Source organism: Sciurus carolinensis, chromosome 1 (genome assembly GCF_902686445.1).
Source record: "Sciurus carolinensis chromosome 1, mSciCar1.2, whole genome shotgun sequence".
NCBI lineage: Eukaryota > Metazoa > Chordata > Mammalia > Rodentia > Sciuridae > Sciurus > Sciurus carolinensis.
In genome coordinates, this window is record NC_062213.1 from 66,334,557 (window position 1) to 66,356,106 (window position 21,550).

The window sequence follows — 21,550 nt, forward strand, 5'->3', positions numbered from 1 at the left end:
CCTGTCTCCAAAAAAAAAAAAAAAAAAAATTAAAAATGGCTGGTGATGTGGTTCAGTGGTAAAGTGCCCCCTAGTTCAATCCCCAGTACCAAAAAGAAAAAAAAAATGTTCTAAACTTAAGTTGCAGTGATGATTTCACAATTCCGTGAATATACTAAAAACCACTAAACTATACACTTTAAAGAGGTGAATTTTATGATGTGTTAATTATATCTCAATAAACTTGTTAAAATAATACATTAAATCTGTTTTCAGATTTTTTCCTTTTATGGTACAGTAGAATAAGGGATGGATTTCAAGTTAGAATCAGAAACCAGGAGATGAGGATTTATTCCCAGCCTATCAAGGACCAGAGGTGAGATCACTTAATCATTTTAACCTCTATTTCCTTATTTGTAAAACAGAAAAAGCATAACCACCTCATTGAACTGTTGTGAGAACCAAATTCAAAAGCCTATCAAAATGTACAGAACATATCTGCCAGCACTCAGAGGCACCCAATATCATCCCTCCTTCCTTTCTGCACCCTCCTATCCATGACCTAAAACTTTTTACTCTTTGTTATGAATATTTTCATACTGATGCAAGACTAGAAAGAATAATAAAATGAACTCCTTTGTACTTGCACATGTTTTCATCAATTATCAACTCATGGGTGAACACACTTCACTTTTTATCTTCTCCCTCATCTTTTCCACATTCCCCTTCCTTGTCCTGATTATGTCAAAGTAAATCCCATTCATCATATCATTTGTAAATGTTCCAGAATGTATTTCAAAAAAGACCACAGTGTCTTAGGGTAAGTAAATGCAAGACCATTATCTTACCAAGCCATAAACCAACAATAATTATTTAATATCAACAGATATTGTTTTCAAATTTCCCTGATTAACTCCTTTATTTGCACAAGTCAGTATCTATACAATATTCTACATGTTCCAACTGACTAAAAGTCTTTTATATTTCTTTTAATCTATGGATTCTCTTTTTTTGCTTCCTTTTTCTCATGTAATTTTTTGTTGTTCAAAGAGCTTGAGTTTGGGAGATTTTTGTCCTGTAAGCTTCGCACACTACATTTATCCTTTTGCATCCCTGTGATGTGGTTTGAAATGTTCCTCTGCCCCCTGTAATTTCTGCAAATTAGTAGTTAGATCTGGATGAAAGTCTGTTGTTTTTGTCTTTGCCAACACTACTTCAGAGGGAACAGCTCTAGTTTCATCCAGAGGAGGTTCATAACATCCCACGGACTCTCCTTCAGTGCTGTTGGCAGCACTGATCATTTCACTTAGATTCATTAATTCACCAACAATTGCCAAAGGGTCATTATCTAATTTTATAATTCCATACTCATTTATTTACTGGAATACTTTTGTGAAGAGGAACTTCCTCTCATTCGATATTTGGTTACCCTGAAATAAATTTGTGTAGAAAAGGCAGATTCGACATTTTGCTCTTTCCTTTTACCAATTTTTTTGAAATAATACTTTTGGACCCCTAACATCCTCCAAAGATGAAGGGTTTGGGGGATAAACATGTGGATTTAAACATACATGATACAACTCACCACACTGCAATTATTCTTTTTTTTTAGTTATTTATTTTTTAATTTTTTTATTTATTCTAATTAGTTATACATGAGAGTAGAATGCATTTATACATTTGATAGACCATACATAAATGGAGTGTAACCTCTCATTTTTCTTATTGAACATATTGTAGGGTCACAGGGTCATGCAGTCACATATGTACATGAGGTAATAATGTCTGTTTCACTCTACTATCCTTCCTAGCACCATACCCCTTCCCCTCCCTTCACTCCCCTCTACCAAAGTAACTCTATTCTTCCCTAGTGCCCCACCCTCAGTTATTCTTACTCATTTTCAAATGTTCTCAACTTTTATCAGTGGGAGACTAGTTTAGTTGGCTCCCAAACTCTTTTGATACAATCTTTTGATCTCTTGATCTTTTGATCTTTGACAGAGTTCTTGCTTTCTGGTTTGACAAGATACAACTATTTGTTTTTGTATATTCCCTACACCAGACCTGGAATTAGCCATTATTCCAAGGACCCCTTGATTCCTCTCAATATGAAAAAATATCTACAGATTAGAATCTTAGCATTAGGAGTACTAATTATTATTGCATTGATAATAGTATAAAGCTAAGAAGTATGTATTTTTTAAAAATATCATTAAATAATTCAGACTTACAGAAAGCTGCAAAAAGAAAGAAAAACAACAAAGAAGTCCTGTACATCTTTTGCCTGGACTGCCCAAATGTTTATTATTAATTCAATAGTATCAGTAATGTTGATTGATATTTTTGATTATTATTTTGTCTAACACTTTAATATTTACACATACGTGAATAGTTCTATTTACAGTTTTCAAATGTTTCCTCATGATTATATTCAAGGTATGCATTTTTGGAGAGAATAACACAAAAGTGAGGTTCTCTTTTCATATCAAAGGCACAGGACGTTGATTTTTCCCATAACTAATTGTATGAACCCTGATCACTTCGTTCAGTGTATCTTCCAGTTGTTTCCCATATAAGTTGCTACTTTTCTCTTGTTAATTAATAAACACTTTCTGGGTAGAAGAGACGTAACTTTGAGAATAGGCAGATATCCTGAAATTCATCAAAATTTCATCCACTAATTTTAATACCCTGTGTTGACCCTTACCTGCATTAATTACTATAATGTTTGCCAATTTGTGGTTTTCTAATCACATCCAGTATTGAATTCTTAAGAATCTCTACCATTTGAAAGCAGGATTACAGAGTTTTTATTTAAATTTGTTGAAACTTACATATTTATTTCCCTTCCCCATGCCAAACATTTTAGTTCTTAAGGATACCAACAGAATTTCATTGATTCATCACACAAAACATAGACAACGATCTCCTTATAAGACATCAACACTATCAACTAACAACAGGTACTGAAATGCATTTGAGAGTGCACTGGAAGTCCCCAGAGTATATCACCCTGGAGACAAGCAAACCCCTGCTTATAATGACTTGGAGTAATTCATCTCAGCGTGTTTACACCATCAGCCTGAAAGACAATTGTGCTCATTTTTTAAACTTTGCCTTTGATAATTAGAAATTACTGTTTCAAGATGTAACTTTGTTTTAAATTATAAAAAAAACATTTTAAAAGTTCCAGATGGTTTCAACGATCACATGTAAGCAGACATTCAAAATTTTAAGAAGTCAGTCTTCTTACCCTTATCCTTTCTTCTCTACACCTTTCCTCATTCCTACTCTTTATTCTGTATCTTCCCTTCTGCCATAGGTAACTTGTAAAGAACAATTTAAATTTGTGTATGAAGGTGTGTGTGTGTGTGTGTTTTATAATTTGACAAGTTTTGCTATTGTTTTTGGTTTTAATATAAGTGAATATGCACATATATTTTCACTATACTCAATTAGATAAATGGGAGCACACTATAAACACATTTCCTCTCCTTGTCTTTGTCATTTAAAAATATACCCTGGGGATCATTCCATAATATAGAGATTTTTTTTCATTATGATAGCTATCAAATTCTCTATTGTGTGGCTATAATAAAATTTATCCAGTATTCTTCTTTTAATGGACTTTTGATGGTTTCCACTCTTTTGCTATTAAAACTCTATGACAATATATGGTCACATGTATGTCTTTTCATATTTTGCTGGTGTATCCAAAGAAATAGGATTATTTAATCAATGATTAATTGCACATATGATGTTTAAGATACACCACATGCTCCTTTGTGGTGTTTGTGCCATTCTGCATTCCTGCCAGCAATGTGTGAACGAGTGTTTCCCCAGAGCCTCCTCGAAAGAGTATTTTGACAAACGTGGAGATTTCTGTAAATCTGATAGATAAGCAGGGGTGGTTCATTTGCATTTTTCTTATTTTAAACAAGACAGGCATATTTTCATATAGTGAAGAAGGATTTTCTTCCTCTGAGAACCATCTCTCATTCAGTCAGTTTTAGAGGAATTTAGGTGTTTTTATTCTCTAATTTTAAAAGCACCCTACAATTATAGATACAAAGCTTTGTCTGTGATATAAATTGCAATGTTTTTATTTGATTGTCCCTTTTTGATTTTATTTTTGAAAAATAGATTTCGAACAACAAATATGGACGAGAACCACACAGACAGAACACGTAGTAAAACACACACCTATTTACCTTAATAGGAGTGGTACTTGTTAAAAATCAAACATAAAAACAAAATAGCATACAAAATAGTTCTATGGATTTTTCTCTACTTCCAAAAATATCATGTGTTGCATACTAAGGTCACACATGAGTGCACAAGAGATTCTGGAACACAGAAGAAAAGCAAGACAAAAGGATCAGTATTGTTAGTGATTTAGCTCAATTAGATATCAGAATCCCCAAACCATTCAATTCTCCAAGTAATAACAAAACAAAACAAAACAAAAACCAAAATCCAGATTTGTTTGCCTGGGGAAAAAGTAACAGAAGGTGAATGGCAGTACGAAAGTATCTGATGAAAAGACATCCTTACTTCAAAAAAGTTAACATTTCACCCCTTCTACCAGTACATTAATAAAACAACCAACGAGGGACTAGATGACTCGTGGCACATTGTGTCTGCACTGAATTCCAATGTCAGCCATATGGCCAGTCTGAAATAATTTAGAACAGGCTTGCTTTGACCCTCTTAACTTTTTAGAGAGGCAAAATAATAAACTAGTTAAGAGAATGGCTTTGGGGTTTCAGTGTGTTCAAATCTAAGTTTGCAGTATATTATCTATGTCTGTATATTTGCTCAAGCTGCCAAGCTCTCCGGATATCAATTTTTTTTTTTTTTTTTTTTTTATGTGTAAGATGAAGATATCAGGAGCTTTCTCACAGAGCTGTTGGAGTGTGGGTGAGAATGTGTGCTTTAAGCACTTAGCCCAAGTGCCCATCACACTATGTGCTTGTTAAACTATCTTCCCTCATCTACTTACTTAGTGTCCCCCTGGTCACATACAGATGGAACTTCCATGCTAAAACACTGTAAGCAAGACCATGACACTGTCTTAACCGTTTTTCTAGATTACCACCACTTGAAATCAGGTCAGAGCTCTTAATAAAATGTCTTGATAGTGGTAGGGGAAAAAATGGGGAAAGGTCACAAAAAAAAAAATAAAACAACTTAAAGAGAGGAATGACTTTTTAGTAAGCTCTGGATAGTCATTTACTCGGCAGTGATTTACCAGAAGCTTAGTATAAGCCATATAATAGAAAGCATTATGGCCAAAGAGGGTTAATAATAAAAAGAGCAGTTATTAATCAAGTGACTATCGTGTACCAGATGCCATAATAGGAAATGATGAACATAACCCACCACAGAGGCTGAGAGTATAGACTCTGGAACAGTAAATTTCTGGGTTTGGGTTTTAGTTTTTCTGCTTACTGTGGAAAGGAAGGGAGCTTATAAGACTCTACGAGCTCCTGTTATTCCACCTATTAAACTGGGGGGTAATAGTGTTCATCCCATAGATACAACTGTTAAGAGCTTGGGTTCTAGAGCTAACTTGCCTTGGTTTGTGTTCCACTTCTTTTGTTTTCTACCTATATAATATTTGGTAAATTTCTTACCCTCTTTCTGTCCAAATTTCTCACTCATCAAGTGGCAATAATACCCCCTATTTCACAGGGTATTAGTAAATACTGAATGAGATAAATGAGATAAATAATTTAGAATATTGACTGACACATAGAAAGATCTCAATAGTGTCAGCTATTATTATTGAGATAAATGGATAAACTATATGAAATACTTCCTCAGGGGCTAAAATACAGTACACACTACACAGAACATTATTATTTATTATGCATATTATCATTATACATCTGTTTAGAGTTTCAAGGACTAGAATCTCAAACTCACTATCATTCAACATGCAATGAGTGCTAGACAGCAGCACTTCTGATGAGTTTTCTAAAAGATTTGTGGACTTCCCATAGCTCTAAATACTCCAACTTATGTTTTTTTCTTAAGCTAGAAAGAACATCAGAGAGGCCTATCCTCTCCTTCACTATTGAGATCTCTACTGAAATTGTGCTAACAGAAATTTGCTTTTGCATTGTTATGACACCCGTCTAGGTCAATGGATATTATTCTAAGAATTCCTGTTGAAGGAATGATCTTACTTACTGAAAGTATATATACATTGCTCCCCAAAGCCAATGTACTAAAGCACCAAATGCATGTATTTATGGGTAGTAAAATATGCATAATATAAAATTAACATCACAACCAATTTTAAGGTATCATTCAGGTGTGTTAAATATATTCACATTATTGTTCAGTCTCTGGGCATACCAATGTTGAGCAGACATCTTTCATCTTTCAAAACAAATTCTATACTCATTAAACAACTACTCCCCATTATCCCTATACCCAGCCCTTTACAACTACCATTCTGTTTCTGCTTCTATAAATGTGACTATTTAAATACCTCATATAAGTGGAATCATATATTTGTCTATGACTGGTTTGTTTATGACTGGTTTATTCATGTAACAGGTCCTCAAGGTTCACACAAGTTGTACATGTGACAATATTTCCTTCTTTTGAAGACTGGATAATATTCCATTGTATGTGTTCACCATATTTTTCTAATTACTTCATCTTTCAATGAACTTTGGAGTTACTTTCGCCTCTTACCTACTGTGGTCAATGCTGCTATGAACATGAATATTCAAGTACCTGTTAGAAACCCTACTGTCAATGAAATCTTAGTCCATGCCTCCTAGTACAGTACAACAGCTTAGACTGCGTAATATACTAATAGAAATTAAATTCTCACAGTTCTGGAGTCTGGGAAGTCCAAGATCAAGGTGCCAGAAGATTCAGGGTCTGGAAAATACACCTTCTCTGCTTCTACAATGGAGCTTTCTTGCTGCTCACATGGAGAAGATGAACACTCGTGTCCTCATATGGCACAGGGGGAGTGGAAGAACCAAACAGGCTCCCCAAAGCTCTTTTATAAAGAAACTAATCCTGTTCCGGAGGGAAGTGCCTCATGACCTACTGTATTTATGTAGATTCAGTTCTTAATATTATTACATTGGAGATTAAGTTCTAACATGAATTGTGGAGGGAAATAAACATTAAAACCACGGCATATGGTAACTCTAGTTTTAGTTGTTTGAAGAACTGCCATACTGTTTTCCACAGTGGCTGTGCCATTTTTTATTTCCAACAACAATGCACAAAGTTCCCAATTTCTCCACATCCTTACCAACACTTACTAGTTTCTAGTGTTGATTTTTTTTTTCCTATAGTAGCCATCCTAATGAATATGAGACAGAATCTCATTATGGTTTTGATTTAGATTTTTCTAATGGTCAGTGATACTGAGCATCTTTTCATTTATTTGTTGGCCATTTGTATATCATCTTTGTAGTCCTTTTTGCTCATTTTTTCAAGTCCTTTTTGCTCATTTAATCAGGTTATTTGTTTTGTGTTGTTGAGTTACAGAGGTGTGTTAAAGATTCTAGATAGTAGCCTTTTATCAGATATATGACTTGTGAATGTTTGTCCTGTTCCATGAGTTGCCTTTTTATTCTGTGGATAGTATCCTTTGATGCACTGAAGTATAAGAATATTTTCAAGAACATTGTTGATTACAGCATCTGCTCCAAAAGGATAAATGGAAGACAATTTTCTCACAATTCAGTAGAAGGAATGATTAGTTTCCCCATGAACAACTGGTTTGCTGTGATCCTATGGATGGTAATGACACTGACAAAAAGTTCAACTGTGTGCTTGGAATGTACATTCCAAGGTAGACTGCTTGTCTAGCATGCATGAGGCCTGGGTTTGAGTTCCAGTACAGTAAAAATAAAAAATAAAAAGAACAACAACAAAATTTAATCATGGCAGAACTGCAACAACGCTACAGAACCTCAAACCTGCATTTTGTGCAGGAGATTTATTTTTCCCTATGTTTTTTTCCTTTTGAAATGATTTCCCCATATACTACTTTGAAATGTTTCATATTTGGGATAGTCTAGCTATCTACCTCAATTATTTTATAGTGGGAAATTACTGTCATTTAAATAGTTATGAAAACACCTAAATATTACACAGAGTACAGTACGGTATTAGGTTCAGTGCAGAGTCTAAATAGAGAAGAAAAGGGAAATAAAATCTAAAATATAGATGTGAGCACAGATGAAGACTTAATTCTAGTGTATCAAATCTGTACTTCATTTGGCAGGTAGCAAGGAGTCTGGGAAAAATTTTCATAGGATTCTGCTTTAGGAAGGTTCCTTTGGTACTTCATCTTAGGGTTTCCTAGAATCAGAGACTGAGAAAGTGATTTATTGAGGGGTTCTCTCAAGTGAAACCTTTGATAAAGTGAAGTGTTATGGTTTGGATGTGAGGTGTCCCCCAAAAACTCACGAGTGAGACAATGCAGAAAGGTTCAGAGGAGAAATGATTGGGTTTTGAGAGTCTTAACTAATCATTGAGCCAATCCCTGATGGGATTAATTGAAATGTTAGGGTGTGGCTAGAAGAGGTGGGAATTGGGGCGTGGCTATGGGGTATATATTTGTATCTGGCAAGTGGAGTCTCTCTCTCTGCTTCCTGATGACAGCAGCTTCTTCCCTCTGCCACACTCCGCCTTCAAGATGTTCAGCCTCACCTCAAGCTCCAAGGAAAGGAGACGGTCTTCTATGAACTAATAATACCTCTGAAACTGTGAGCCCTCATATAAACTTTTCCTCTTTTAAAATGGTCCTGGTCAGATCTTTTAGTCACAGCAGCAGAACACCTGACTAAAACATGAAGGAAGCAGAAGACAAAAAAGCTAGACAATGATGTGCTTTGGCTTAAGGCTCCTTTCAAACAGATCCCATAGGGAACTTTGGAACCTAGACAACAGCTCAGTGACCAGTCAGTCATGGGCTGAGGACCAACTTAGGTATCTCTGGTCAGGATGAATCCCACTGGATTGAGACAACTCTCAGGAGAAGAGCAAGTTCATAAGCACCCAACATTCACAGCAGTTGAGGGATGGATCACAATGCCTTAGTAACAGGGAACTCGGCTGGCAAATTACAGGAGTCTGAATATTATACATATAAATATATATAAGTAAAATCAATATAATAATATATTGATAACTATATTGATTGTATATTGTAAATTATATATATTAATACATATTCATACTCATATATATGAAGAGTACTACCATGTGAACTTGGATAGTGGCTGAATAGGCAGAATAATGACTTCTCAAAAATGTCCACATGCTAATCCTTAAAACCTGTGGGTCACATAGCTAGTAAATGACAGGATAATAAATAATGGCAGTGATAATAAATATATTACGTAACAGCTAAAATAACTTTACATGATTAAAGTTGAAGACCTTGAGATCGGAAGATTATCTGGATTAGCCATGTGGTCCCAACCTAACATGATTCCAGAAAAGCAAAGAGCCTTTCCTATGTGAAGTGAGAGATGAGACACTGCTGGCTCTTAGGGTGTAGCAAGGGGACCAGGCACTAAAGAAGAGAACAACCTCCAGAATTGGAAAAAGCAGGGAAACGGAACCTTCAGGAAGGACTGCAGCCCCAAGGAACATCTTGATATTACCTCAGAGAAACTCATATTGAACTTCTAAACCACAGAACTGCAAGATAATAAATTTTTGTAGTTTTAATTTATTACAAAACCATGGAAAACTGAAACACTGGCTAACAAAGGAAATGAAAAGACTAAAGAGAAAAGATAGTGTTCCCACAATTTTAAAAAGGCCTTTACTGTAACATTACTGTTTATTTTTTTCATTTAAGGAGAATTAAAAATTCTTATTACTTTTATCAGAATTTGTAAACTAACTTTAAAGGTCACAGAAAAAAAATGATTTCAACAAAATGACAGTTGAATTGTAATGTGAGAATAAATGAGCAATCTTTTATAAAGGTTAAGAAGAATGCATCTTTAATGAACCCTCAAAAACATTACAGGAAGATTAAAAGAAAGGATCTGGAATTACTTTTATTATTACATTGAAAACACAGGTGCCAGGCCAACACAAACTGCACACCATTCTGACTGGCTGTTCCTTGGCAGCCCTCTGAGCTTCGCTTCTGCCTATTCAGGAAAATTCGGGACTGTGAGCTCCTTGGTCACCAGGGGGTGCTATAGGACAGGTTCTCCCACTCAGCCCAGGGTCCTCTCCAGGCAAGCAAAGGATGGTGGCCATGGCCCTGGCACCCTTGAAAATCAAATGTGAGAGTAGGATCTTTTTTTTTTTTTTTTTTTGCACTGACCTAAATGTTTTTCAATAAAAATGTTATTTATGACAACTTTTAGCTTCCTCAATAAAAATGAAAATAAATGTGCAATATATTTTAGGAATTTCCATAAAGTTTTCAAAAATAGAAATATTATGTGAGTAAATGAAAACTGGCACTGTTTTTCAATTTCATTAAAGGGACACCTCCCTGACCTAAGGCTGAGAAGAGAGTGTGAGGGGAAGGATATGTCCTGAGGAGGGGGCTTAACCAAGCGTCAGGGTATTCAAACTTACCAGGTGAAAGCTACATCCATGTCAGCTAAAGAATAAACAATAAAGGTTCTTTTTCTCACCAAAATGGTATAGACACCAGTGCCACTGCAAGTCAGAACACAGGGAAAAAAGGAGAAGAGAACCAAGAAGAGGAACAACACCACACAAGATATTTTATGAATCAGTCAGTCAGGGTTTTGCAGACTACATTGGGAAGAGTAGATGAATTTAGAAGTGATGATGATTATATCTAAAACTTAAAATGAACATAGTCCACAAATGCAAGACATGGAAATCTTAAGTCTCCAAAAACTGTAAAGAAGGTCATGGCTAAAGGACACTAACAGGGCAAACCAATGAGGGACACACAGAACAGGGCAGGAATTGCTGGAGAAAGCCAAAAGACCACATCTGCTATTCTATATAATCAAGATCTAGTTTCGCATGGCATTAGAAGTGAATTATTAGTATTATTAACATATATCCATATATTTTATTCATTTTTTAGTGAGTCAGAAATGCATTTTCTTGGTACACAATTCAATAGGTATATTCCTATTTCAGATAGAATACTAACTTTGTTTCTGTTAAAACAATAGAATTTTTATATTGTAGCTTATTTTAAAGTGTCATAATTTATAGGATTCCAATTTTGTACAATAATTTCTATCATGGTCTTTCAATCTATGTACCTAGGCACCAAGCCAGATTTCAATATATTTTTTTTGTTTAGAGAGATATCTGAACTGATAGTCAATAAATATTAATGATGAGTATTTCTAAGTGCTTCTCCCTTTTCTAACTGTATTGCTAAAGCAAGATTTTTTTCATCCAAAAATTATAACAGATTTAATACACAAACAGATAAGGAAATTCAACATTTTTCAATAGAGTCAGACATTAAAGACGTTTTCAAAAATGTGAACAATTTTACTTTCTCACTAATTATTTTGCTTTGGGAAATAAAGCATTTTCATAAATGTATGTTATTTGTGTTAGTGTAATGGTTTTAATCACTACTGTTTTTAAAATTATATAAATGTAAAATTTTTATGAGTTTTAATTTCTAACATGGCAAATATTGATGGATATAACTGGCATAATTCAAAGTTGTTTGGTTTCCTCTGTAATTTATAAAAGGGGTCCTGAGACTAAAATAAAAATTCAAAAACTTCGAACCCAGTGAATCAAATCTCTCTCATAAAGCATTGACTCACGCAAACATACTTAATAGACAACTCAAAATAAATGATCCTAAAGAGAACTCTTGATGTTATTCTCAACTTGACAAATTTGATCTTTCCCTAGATTTTTCCAGTTTTGGCAAGCAGCACTACAGTTCACCTCATTGCTCATCTTCTCAGATCAAGGAATCATCTTTGACCGATTTCTTCTACAGCTCATTGGTGGCGCTACTGACACTGCTGTTATAACATTCCTAACCATACCTCTTCCCACCAACTTCACAACTACCACAGTTCAGATCTTCATATTCTCCTGGCATATTGGAAAACCAAAACAAGGGACCAAACTTAACAACTAAGTTTTCCAAATGGTACCAGTAGAAAATTACAAGTGTCTGCATCACCATCATCATAATTTAGATACAGCCAAACCCCAAACAATCTACATAATAGAATGTTGCTAGTTTTCATTTATAATGCAGCTACCTAGTGGTTCTGTTCTCTATAACCAAATTTCAAAGGCCTTGACTCCAAAGAATGGGTAAAACATATTTAATGCATAAGATAATCTACACAACTTTGAAAGTTTTAAACTGTTAACACTTAAATTATGTTTTGACATTTTTAGGTTTTAACCTTAATTTGGACAGTGAATTAAAACATAAATTACACATTCTCTTTGCATTAGGGATGGAGTTCAACTTACCTTATCGAGTTCATCTGAAATTGCAATACCTGGGATTCAAAAGAGAGTTACAGAAAAAAATTTTAGAAGCAATCTTCAATAACCCAACATTAAAAGCAAAAACAAAAGTTCATCTGTAAAACTAGTACATTTCCCATTCTCATGTTTTCTTTTCATTTGTTCTTCAAAATGATGCAGCATTTCCTTTCCACTAATGGAAACAAATTAGGGATTGAAGTGAACTATGACAGTCATGAATGCAGAGACAGGGCAAGCTACGAAAGGACAGCAAACAAATACCCATCTCTTACAGGTTGGCAGAGGCAGAGTAAACAACTGCAGAGACACCTTTACATTAGGATGACAATCAAGTACAACTTGGTGTGTTATAATTTTGTTCCTTTAGAATTGATTTAGACTTTTAAGATGATGCAGTACGTATCAAGGTAGAATGGTAGTTGGAGATTATAAATTTTAATTTCCTTATTTTTCTTACGAGGAAACACTATAGAAAATTTAAGGTCCTTAGATTGACAACTTCTTGAGCCAATGAATAAATGATTTGTCCTCACGAGTTCTCTTTCTCATCCTGCGCATACACCTCCCGCTTGTTAGTCTGATTTCTATCTTTATCATTCCTCCAAAATTATTCAGTCAGTAAAGACTGTTAGTCCTTATTTATCTGGGTTAACAGACTCTATTAACCCCATTTTCTTTCTTGAAATGCTGCCCTCTTTTCTGTCATTGTCTCTTACATTATAAGGGTTCTCTTTTTTGAGCAGGGGGGATTCTTTCCTAAAATACCAAGTACTCTGCACCAAGATGTCTTTTTGTCCTTTAATGCACTTCATCCTAGTAATCTAACCAACACTCAACATGCTTACTTCTCTACATGGTGAGGTCCCTCAAATCTTCATTGCCAGCACAGGCTTCTTCCTGAGATAGTTGCTGAATTCCTGCAGGCATTTCAGTCTCAACATGTCAGACTAAAGACATCCTCCTTCCAACTCACTTTCTTTTTGTTGTTTTGCTTTTTTTGTTTTGAACAATTGTTTGCCCAGGGCTGAATAGTGTGTCTGGGCACTGGAGCAGACGTGACCAGTCCTCAGGTTTAGGATAGCAAGCAGCGAGAGCTGGTCAAACTCCAGTGGGGCATGGGTCAGGAGACAAGGAAAGGTCTCAGGTTTGCAATCCAAGAGAACAAAAAGAAAATGACAGAATTTGAAGCTGAAATTAATTTGACCATGAAAAGTAAGAAAGAATGAGCTGAGTTGGAAAAGAAAGCCTGAAAATCACCTTGAGAAAACAAACATGAGTAAAGAGCCATTTTAGAGTTCAGACCTCTACCCTGCTTAGACACCTGTGGAATCTCTGCAGAGGATGCAGAGGACGCTTTGCCTGTTCCTAGAACACTAGTAAGGTAGTGATTCACACAGAGCAGAAAAAAAAATCTTCTACTTCATCTTAAAAAATGGCACCATTCTTCCCCTTATAGATATATCTAGATATTTGAGAGCATTTTTCATAGCAATAATCTGTGAAATTCTTTTTTGGTACAAGTTACTGGGAATTAAGATTTTTTTTAATGTGTCACTACACTAAAAGAGAGTCTAGTTCCCAATTCAGGGACTGCATTGACCTAAGCTTAACATTTTTCAAGGAATCATGAAGGCAGCTTCTTCAAGAAATTCAAGGAGAAAAGACTTCATGGAAGGCTAGCACCCAACCTGGGTCCTATCGCGGGTGTATGGGCAGTGGGAGAGAACTCAGATATGAAGATACCACATTCAGGGAGGAGGAGCCATAAAATACAAAAGACCCCAGAGCTTTCTGGGCAAAAATAAACATTTCTAAAGTCATAACATAAGTTGCATATCTATAAATGTTTGGGTCTAAAAAATGCAGAGAATTATAAATGGTCATTGTTAATAACTCAGATTTCAAGAAAATGTAAGAACTTAGACATTCCAAATGGTTTATGTCACAGACTACAGATGATTTAAAATACATTATTCCAGTTTATAAAAGAAGAATATATATTTCATATGCTTATATTAACATCTAGTATAATTCTATGAAAATATTCCTTTCCAACAGGAATCAAGAATAAGACTGAATGTCTTATTTAAATATAAATATTTGAAGGAAATCTATTTTAGAGAGAAAGTAGATGATATTAAATAAAATTCTCCTTCTCAAAGTCATAAAGCTTAGCTATCTGGAATTAAATAAACCATTGTTCAATTGTCTGGGATTTTTGAAATGCTCTTGATTTTCTTTTTTAAACTTGCTGCACTAATGCCCTTGAACCTGACAAAAATGAGTGTTCTCATCCAATTTTTAGAAAGCTATCAGCTGATCTTTAAATTTCTTTTTCACCTCAGATTTATGAATCCATTATTCACAAAGATAGCAGCAATATATCACTTAGAATACAGCCAAGAACTGGCAAGTAATTAAAAAAAAAAAAAGTGAGTAGTCAAACTGTGTCACATAGTACTAGCTCTCTCAATTTTACCAAGCATCATGAGCTGTTTTTCAGTGCTGAAATTTTTCAGCAGTGGGGAATGGAGATGGAGGGAAATGCTGTTCTGAAGATATATTTCAGTATAAGAAATGATGTGCCTCACAATAAAACCCAAACTAGCTAACTGGAAAATTTGGTTTGGAGAAAGAATTATGCCTCTAATTATTCCAAGTGTTTGGTCTGACCACATTTTGTTCAGATATCTATTATCGTATTTTCTTAATATTTACATATTTTGATGACTTTGCCTCAGATAGTATTCAAATAAATCTTCATTCTACTATATATAATTCTTTCAGCTGCATATTATTGATGTCAAACTGCCTTGGATATTTTTCACTTTTTCATTTCATTTTTAATCAAAGCATACACTCATTAAAAGTAGTTGGAAGAGTTTTAATACAACATTTCACAGAAGCATGAAGCTCTAATGGGAACCATTTACATAGAGTGGCCGGGATATTCATTCTAGGATTTAGCAGAATATCCACAGTCATTTCCTAAGAAAAACTTACTAATTTTTAGTTATTTCATTAACTCTTGAAGTGATCATATCTTACACTGAGGTTTTTTTTTTTTGGTACCAGGCATTGAACCCAGGGGTGCTTAACCACTGAGCCACACAACCAACCCATTTTTTTTTTTTTTTTTTTTTTTTAGGGTCTCACTCAGCTGCAGGGGTTGGCTTTGAACCTGCAATCCTCCTGCCTCAGCCTCCTGAGCCATTGGGATTAGAGGCATGTGCCACTGAGCCTGGATACATTGAGATTATTTTTTTAAATATTTTTAGTTGTAGATGGTCACATACCTTTATTTATTTATTTATCTATTTATTTATTTATTTATGTGGTGCTGAGGATCGAACCCAGTGCCTCACACATGCTAGGCAAGTGCTCTACTACTGAGCCACAATCCCAGTCCCAAGATTTTTAAGGTTTCTAGAGATTGGTTGTACGTAGTGAAGAGAAAATATGCAAGAGAAAATACAGTGGCTTGCTATGAAATATAAGAAAATAAGTCCAGGATTTAAGTGTGGGACACTTGATAAAGAGGGAACATGTGGTCTAAAAGTCAAGCTGAGAGCTCAAAGGAAATGTCCCATCAGAGCAGTGAAGGAGGCGTGGCTTAGAGTAGTGACGGCACCCAACTACAGGAATGAGCTGCCTGGAAGAAATGGGGGAAATGAGTTCTCTCAGGAAGTCAGCTTCTCTTCTAAATGAAAAGGCACCACACCCACAGGCACTGCAAAGGCACATTTCCTGACTCCTCTGTTTGGAAACCTATCACGATATCTTCCATTTGTGTGCTTTCCTTTCTGGGACTTCCTATTTATTCTAATCTCCTGAGTGGTTCAGAGGTATCAGGAATTTATTCCAAAACACCTTCCATGCATCCCCAGAGTTGAACTATGTTCAACTACCAAGAAAGCAAGAGCTGTATGTTTTTATCAAGACTTCCATCTTTCCAGGCATCAGCTTACCCCTTGAATTAGAAACAGGCTGCAGCTACAGGAAATGGACTTTAGTCAGTGTAATTCATTTCATGAAAGTAGGACATAAAATTCATGTAATATGAAACTCTACTAACTACTGCTCTAAAATCTATTTCCCAACTGGGAGAAACTCAATGATAGTATAATGTAGACACTTAGACTCCCCCAATTCTTCCTCTTTAAAAAAGGCTTTTTCCCATTGTGAAAGAACACACACATAGAGAAACAGAGTGTGTAACTGTGTAACATGGAAATACTGGTTTTATGCTGGAGTTGGCCCACACTGGTTTGAGAAGCAATGCCACACCTCCCTTTCAATGTGTCATTCAGTGATGTCATATTGATAGCTTAAATTAGTTATAATGGGAATATTTACACCACGGAAATTGCCAAATACTACAATCAAGGCCTATTTTTCGGAGTTAGATTATACCACTGAGTACAATGAATAATGTTAAAGCAAAAACCTGTGGAAGTAACAATCATATCAACAAATGGATGAGCGATCTACCCTTGGCCAGGTCATCTGTCCATTAAACACTCTTTAGACAGGCTGCTAATTGGTCTTAGAGAAAAGGGAATTCCTACTAGGAATTGAGGGATTCTATCCTCAGTTGGTTACTCTTATACAAAAGTAAGCAAAATTTTCTACAGACAACTAAATAATAAGTATTTAAGGTTTTATGAGCTACCTATGGTCTGTCATATTCATGTGACATATTCTTATTTTCCTTTTGTCACTATTTAAGAACCATGCTTAGAACATGGGTCAGAAAACTGGCCACGAGCTACGTTTGGTTCATGGGCCAGAGTTTGCTAACCCCCACTCTAGAATCATATGCCAATTTTAATCCTTGATGAACTGGCTCATGCATGTGCATTTCTTCAAGGACAGTACCAAACCTTGTTAGTTTTCACCAGGCTCTTCTTCCTACCTCCCCCTCTTGCTTACTGTAAAGGATCTCAACTTACCCTGAAAATTTTGAAAGATCATATTTGAACTCCCTGGACTTCCTTACTCATCCTTCCCCTCAAAGAACCACTGATGTTGTTGCCTCCCACCTCAAAGAACAAAATCTTATTTCTCTTAGGAAGTCTAGTTTTCTTGGTTCTATCTCCATCTATCTTCTCTAGTATTTGCTCCATCTATTATCTTTCTTTCTCTCCTGCATCTGTGAGTTCTTTCTTTTGGTTTCCTCTTATCACCTGAAAAACCATTACACAGACACACAAACCCACATACGTTCTCTCTCCTTCACATACACACACATGCTACACACTAAAGGAAACTAAACCCAAATGGCCAAAATCTCCCAGCGAGCACCCCTTGTCTTTTCCCACTAATAACTGCGCCCTTTCACACCGGCCTTTTCATGAAGACTTTCCAGGAGAACCTGTGCTCCTCCCCCGTCTTCCCCACTTCCTTTCCAGTGCACTACATGCTGGCTTCTGCTGTCACCCTCTCTGAAAACTATGCTTAAACAAGTAACCCTGCAGCTCAAGACTGTCAATCCAAACCACGCCTTTTATGTTTCCAATTATCAAATTCATATTTATTACAGAAAAAAAGTGAACATATAAGAAGGAAAAAGAAAAATGAATCTTCACTCACAGACAACTAGTGAAAACAACCTGTAAATAATATCATATGCACATATAGGCATACAGACAAATCTCACGTGCTGTGTATGCATACATATAAAGTGAAATTGAAAAAAACACCTAACATTTTGTTATGTGCTTTTGATACATATAATATATATATATATACATATATACACACATATAAAAGCAATTCTTACTATGTTTTTTAATAATAAATATTTTCTACATCATTTTTAATGACTATATAGTGTATCACTGTGGGCATGGACAATGATTTATCCACTTCTCTAGGGAAAGTGGCTTACTTTCCAACTTTTCAAAAATTAGAATCCCTCTGCAGTAAACAACAGAGGCACAGCTTGGAGACAGCTGCATACACAATGCATGTTTCCATCTTTTTCTTAAAGAATTTATCTGCCACTTTGAATACTATGATTTTCTATCTTGGTTTTCATCCCACTTTTATGAAAATTTCTTTTCAGTTTCCTCAGTCAGATCCCTTTTTACACATACTCTCCAAAGTTGATTTTGTGTGTGCCTTACCTATGCACTGAAGACTCCCACATCTATAACCCTAACCAAACCTCTGCCCCACATGGCTGTCTCCTACATGCAGTGATTGCTGGGAACAGAAGACAGTGGTCACTCCATTCAGATGCACCAGAGTATTAAAACTGGACTTTGAAGCATAACACTCCTCCAACCCTCAAACCCCCTTGATTTCTTTCGTGAGGTGGAGGAGGTACCCAGTCATCTTGATTATAAGCAAAAACAGACTCAAAAAGCTGAACACATTCTAATCTCTATTTTCACCCTTTTTTCATATCAGTCAATTAAGTCTTAGTCACAGAATCGTCTGTTTTTGTTAACCCACTCTTCCTTTCCATCCTATGGCTACCACTTTGTTTCAGGCTTTCTTCCGGTCTGTCCTAGCCTTGAGGCACAGACCATAGCAACTCTCCCCGTAGTTGCCCCCAGAGTGATGGATTGTTGTAAAACACAAAGCTGACTGTTCCAAGACTCTCACTGAAAGGATTCTCCCTGTCCTCTGACTCCCCTCTTCCCAGACATCCAGCTTCACCACTATTAACTGGCTTGATCCCTTATGAACCAGAAGTACAAAAATTTCCTCTTTCTTTGAAATACCTTCTTACACATATGTTTCTCTCTCTGCCAAGAGTATCCTTCCCCACAACACACTTCTCTCCTTTTACATTTCCTTACGTTTGATCCTTCTAGACATGGTTCTGAAGTGTTCTCTATCTGGTTGTCCCGAAGTTCCCTTGTTGAAGGGTCTCCTGCTCTCTCACAAATGTCTTCAAGTACTTGTAACATGACTTTGACATTATGCTTTTCACACCTATCTCCCCTTGAGGTCTGGGTCCAGACACATCAAGTCAATGTGGGGATGAATTAACAAACAATAGCACATAATCTGTCTCTGCCTTCGTTGTTTTTTTGTTTTGTTTTGTTTTGTTTTTTCTTGGTAGGTTGTTATTCTCTAGCTCCTCACACCATGAAGTCAGAGAAAACTCTGTGGTATGCTCAGGACTGACTGACTACAGAAGTCCTTTGATATTTTTGTCTTGGCTGAGTTCAGAGAGCAATTACCAGTAATGCAGCATAAATACCTGTCCCCTGTTCCCTCAACAGCTGGGCATGTTTCCCTGTAAAAGCTGTGGTCAGTGTTTTCACAGGAAAGCAACGTGTAGATCAACATCTAGAAGATATTCATCCTACCACTGCCTCACTTCGGAGAAAGCTTCTGGAGGCAGCAAAAGGACAAGGCGTAGAAAACACGAAGCTGCCACCCTGGGAGCAGCATCCCACTAAGCAAATAAGTTTTGAGGACAGATTTTACAAAATAGGAAACTGATGCTCTTTTGCTTTTAGTTTGTTTACCTATTTCCTTAGCTATCTACTTATTTATAAGCATAATACCTCCAGTATATAAACCATAAAGTCAAAGATCTTAGCAAATAAAATCTACAAACACCCAAACTCATATAATCTTATACCAAAAGCTCATACTTAGAGAAAAAGAAGGCAGGTCAGAAGCAAAGAAGGGTAAAGGGAGGAAGGGTTCCCAGAGAATGGATCAGGAAGAAATGAAAACAGAGGTAGCACTCACCAGCAAACCATGACTGACTTCAGGGCTAATTTCCTACTTCTGGTCCTCCAAGTCCTGGGGAATTTAAGAGCAGAGTGACCCTGCCCTCAGGAACCTCGAAGTCCCAAGAGGAGACAGAGACGTGTGTTCACAGAAATGTACAGAAGGTCAAAAAGAGGGACAGCAAACCCAGCCCAGAGAAGAACAGCTACAGGGAGATCATCTTGGAGGACATATTTGATCTGAGACTAAAGAGAAGAGTAGATTCAGCTTTTCAGGAAGGGAAGAAGTGGAAGGAAGTCAGGTGAGATTTCAGGGTGTGGGAAAGGCAGAAACCAACACATGAAACAACAACATGACAAGGAGGAACATCAAGTGAGCATGCTGCATAAGACACACAGGAGACAACATAAGAGATCTGATAAAGGTCTAGATCACGGAGCACTTCCTCTGAGGTTTTAAAAAGAGCCATTGAATACCTGAAAAAAAGTGTCAGGTTTTCACTTTAGATCAAGTACACCTGCAGTCCGAGTTTACGAGAGAAATAGCAAAACCAATTTGAGAGTGGGCAAGACTGGTTATTCATTTCTAAACCATTTCCGTGCCTCTCCTGGGCACACAAGCTAGGCTACCGATTCTGCAGATGGCTATAGAATTTTGGCAGGCATTATGCACACCACTTCCATGCCTAGGCATTAGAAACCTCTTCTAACATGCTCCACCATCATCTACAGCAACCTTGAAAGGCATGTGTTGAAGATGGCATAACAACAGGATGAACACAGTCTGCATCCCTGGAACACCACATCAAGCTCTTGCCTGAGTGAGAAAATATTTACATTGTAATAGGTCACAGAGGTTTTTGGCCATGAAATTCCCCTAGCAAAAGTTTATGACAATTCAATCAGTCATGAACTAAATCAGAAAATATACCTGTTTTTTTTCTTGAAATGGAATGGAACATATTAAATGATGATGGAACAATGATCTGGTCAGAAATGTTCAGTTAGAGGATACCCATGAAGTACAGAAAAGAATCAGATCCAAGACAGATTTCAGAGACCTTGACTAGTTTCCAACCAAGGTTTGGTAACTAATTATTGTGAACAATAAAAGAGAGAGGGAGGCCAGGCACGGTGGTGCACGCCTATAATCCCAGTAACTCAGGAGGCTGAGGCAGGAGGATCACAAATTCAAAGCCAGCCTCAGCAACAGTAAGGCACTAAGCACCTCAGTGAGACCCTGTCTCTAAATAAAATACAAAAAATGGCTGGCTCAGTGGTTGAGTGCCCCTGAGTTCAATCCCTGGTACCACCACCCACCAAAAAAGGACAGAGAGGGATATCTAAAAGGTTTTCAGTTCGGATGAATTGGTAAGCTCTGGTACTATCACCTA

The 21,550-nt window shown here is 36.3% G+C and overlaps 1 protein-coding gene across 1 annotated transcript in view; it reads right to left on the bottom strand.

The window, feature by feature from the left end:
* Window positions 1-21,550, bottom strand: part of C1H8orf34 (chromosome 1 C8orf34 homolog) — a 394,456-nt gene that overhangs the window by 253,069 nt on the left and 119,837 nt on the right. Inside the window, 1 exon segment of the mRNA XM_047524576.1 lies at window positions 12,442-12,470. Coding sequence (XP_047380532.1) covers window positions 12,442-12,470 — 29 coding nt within the window.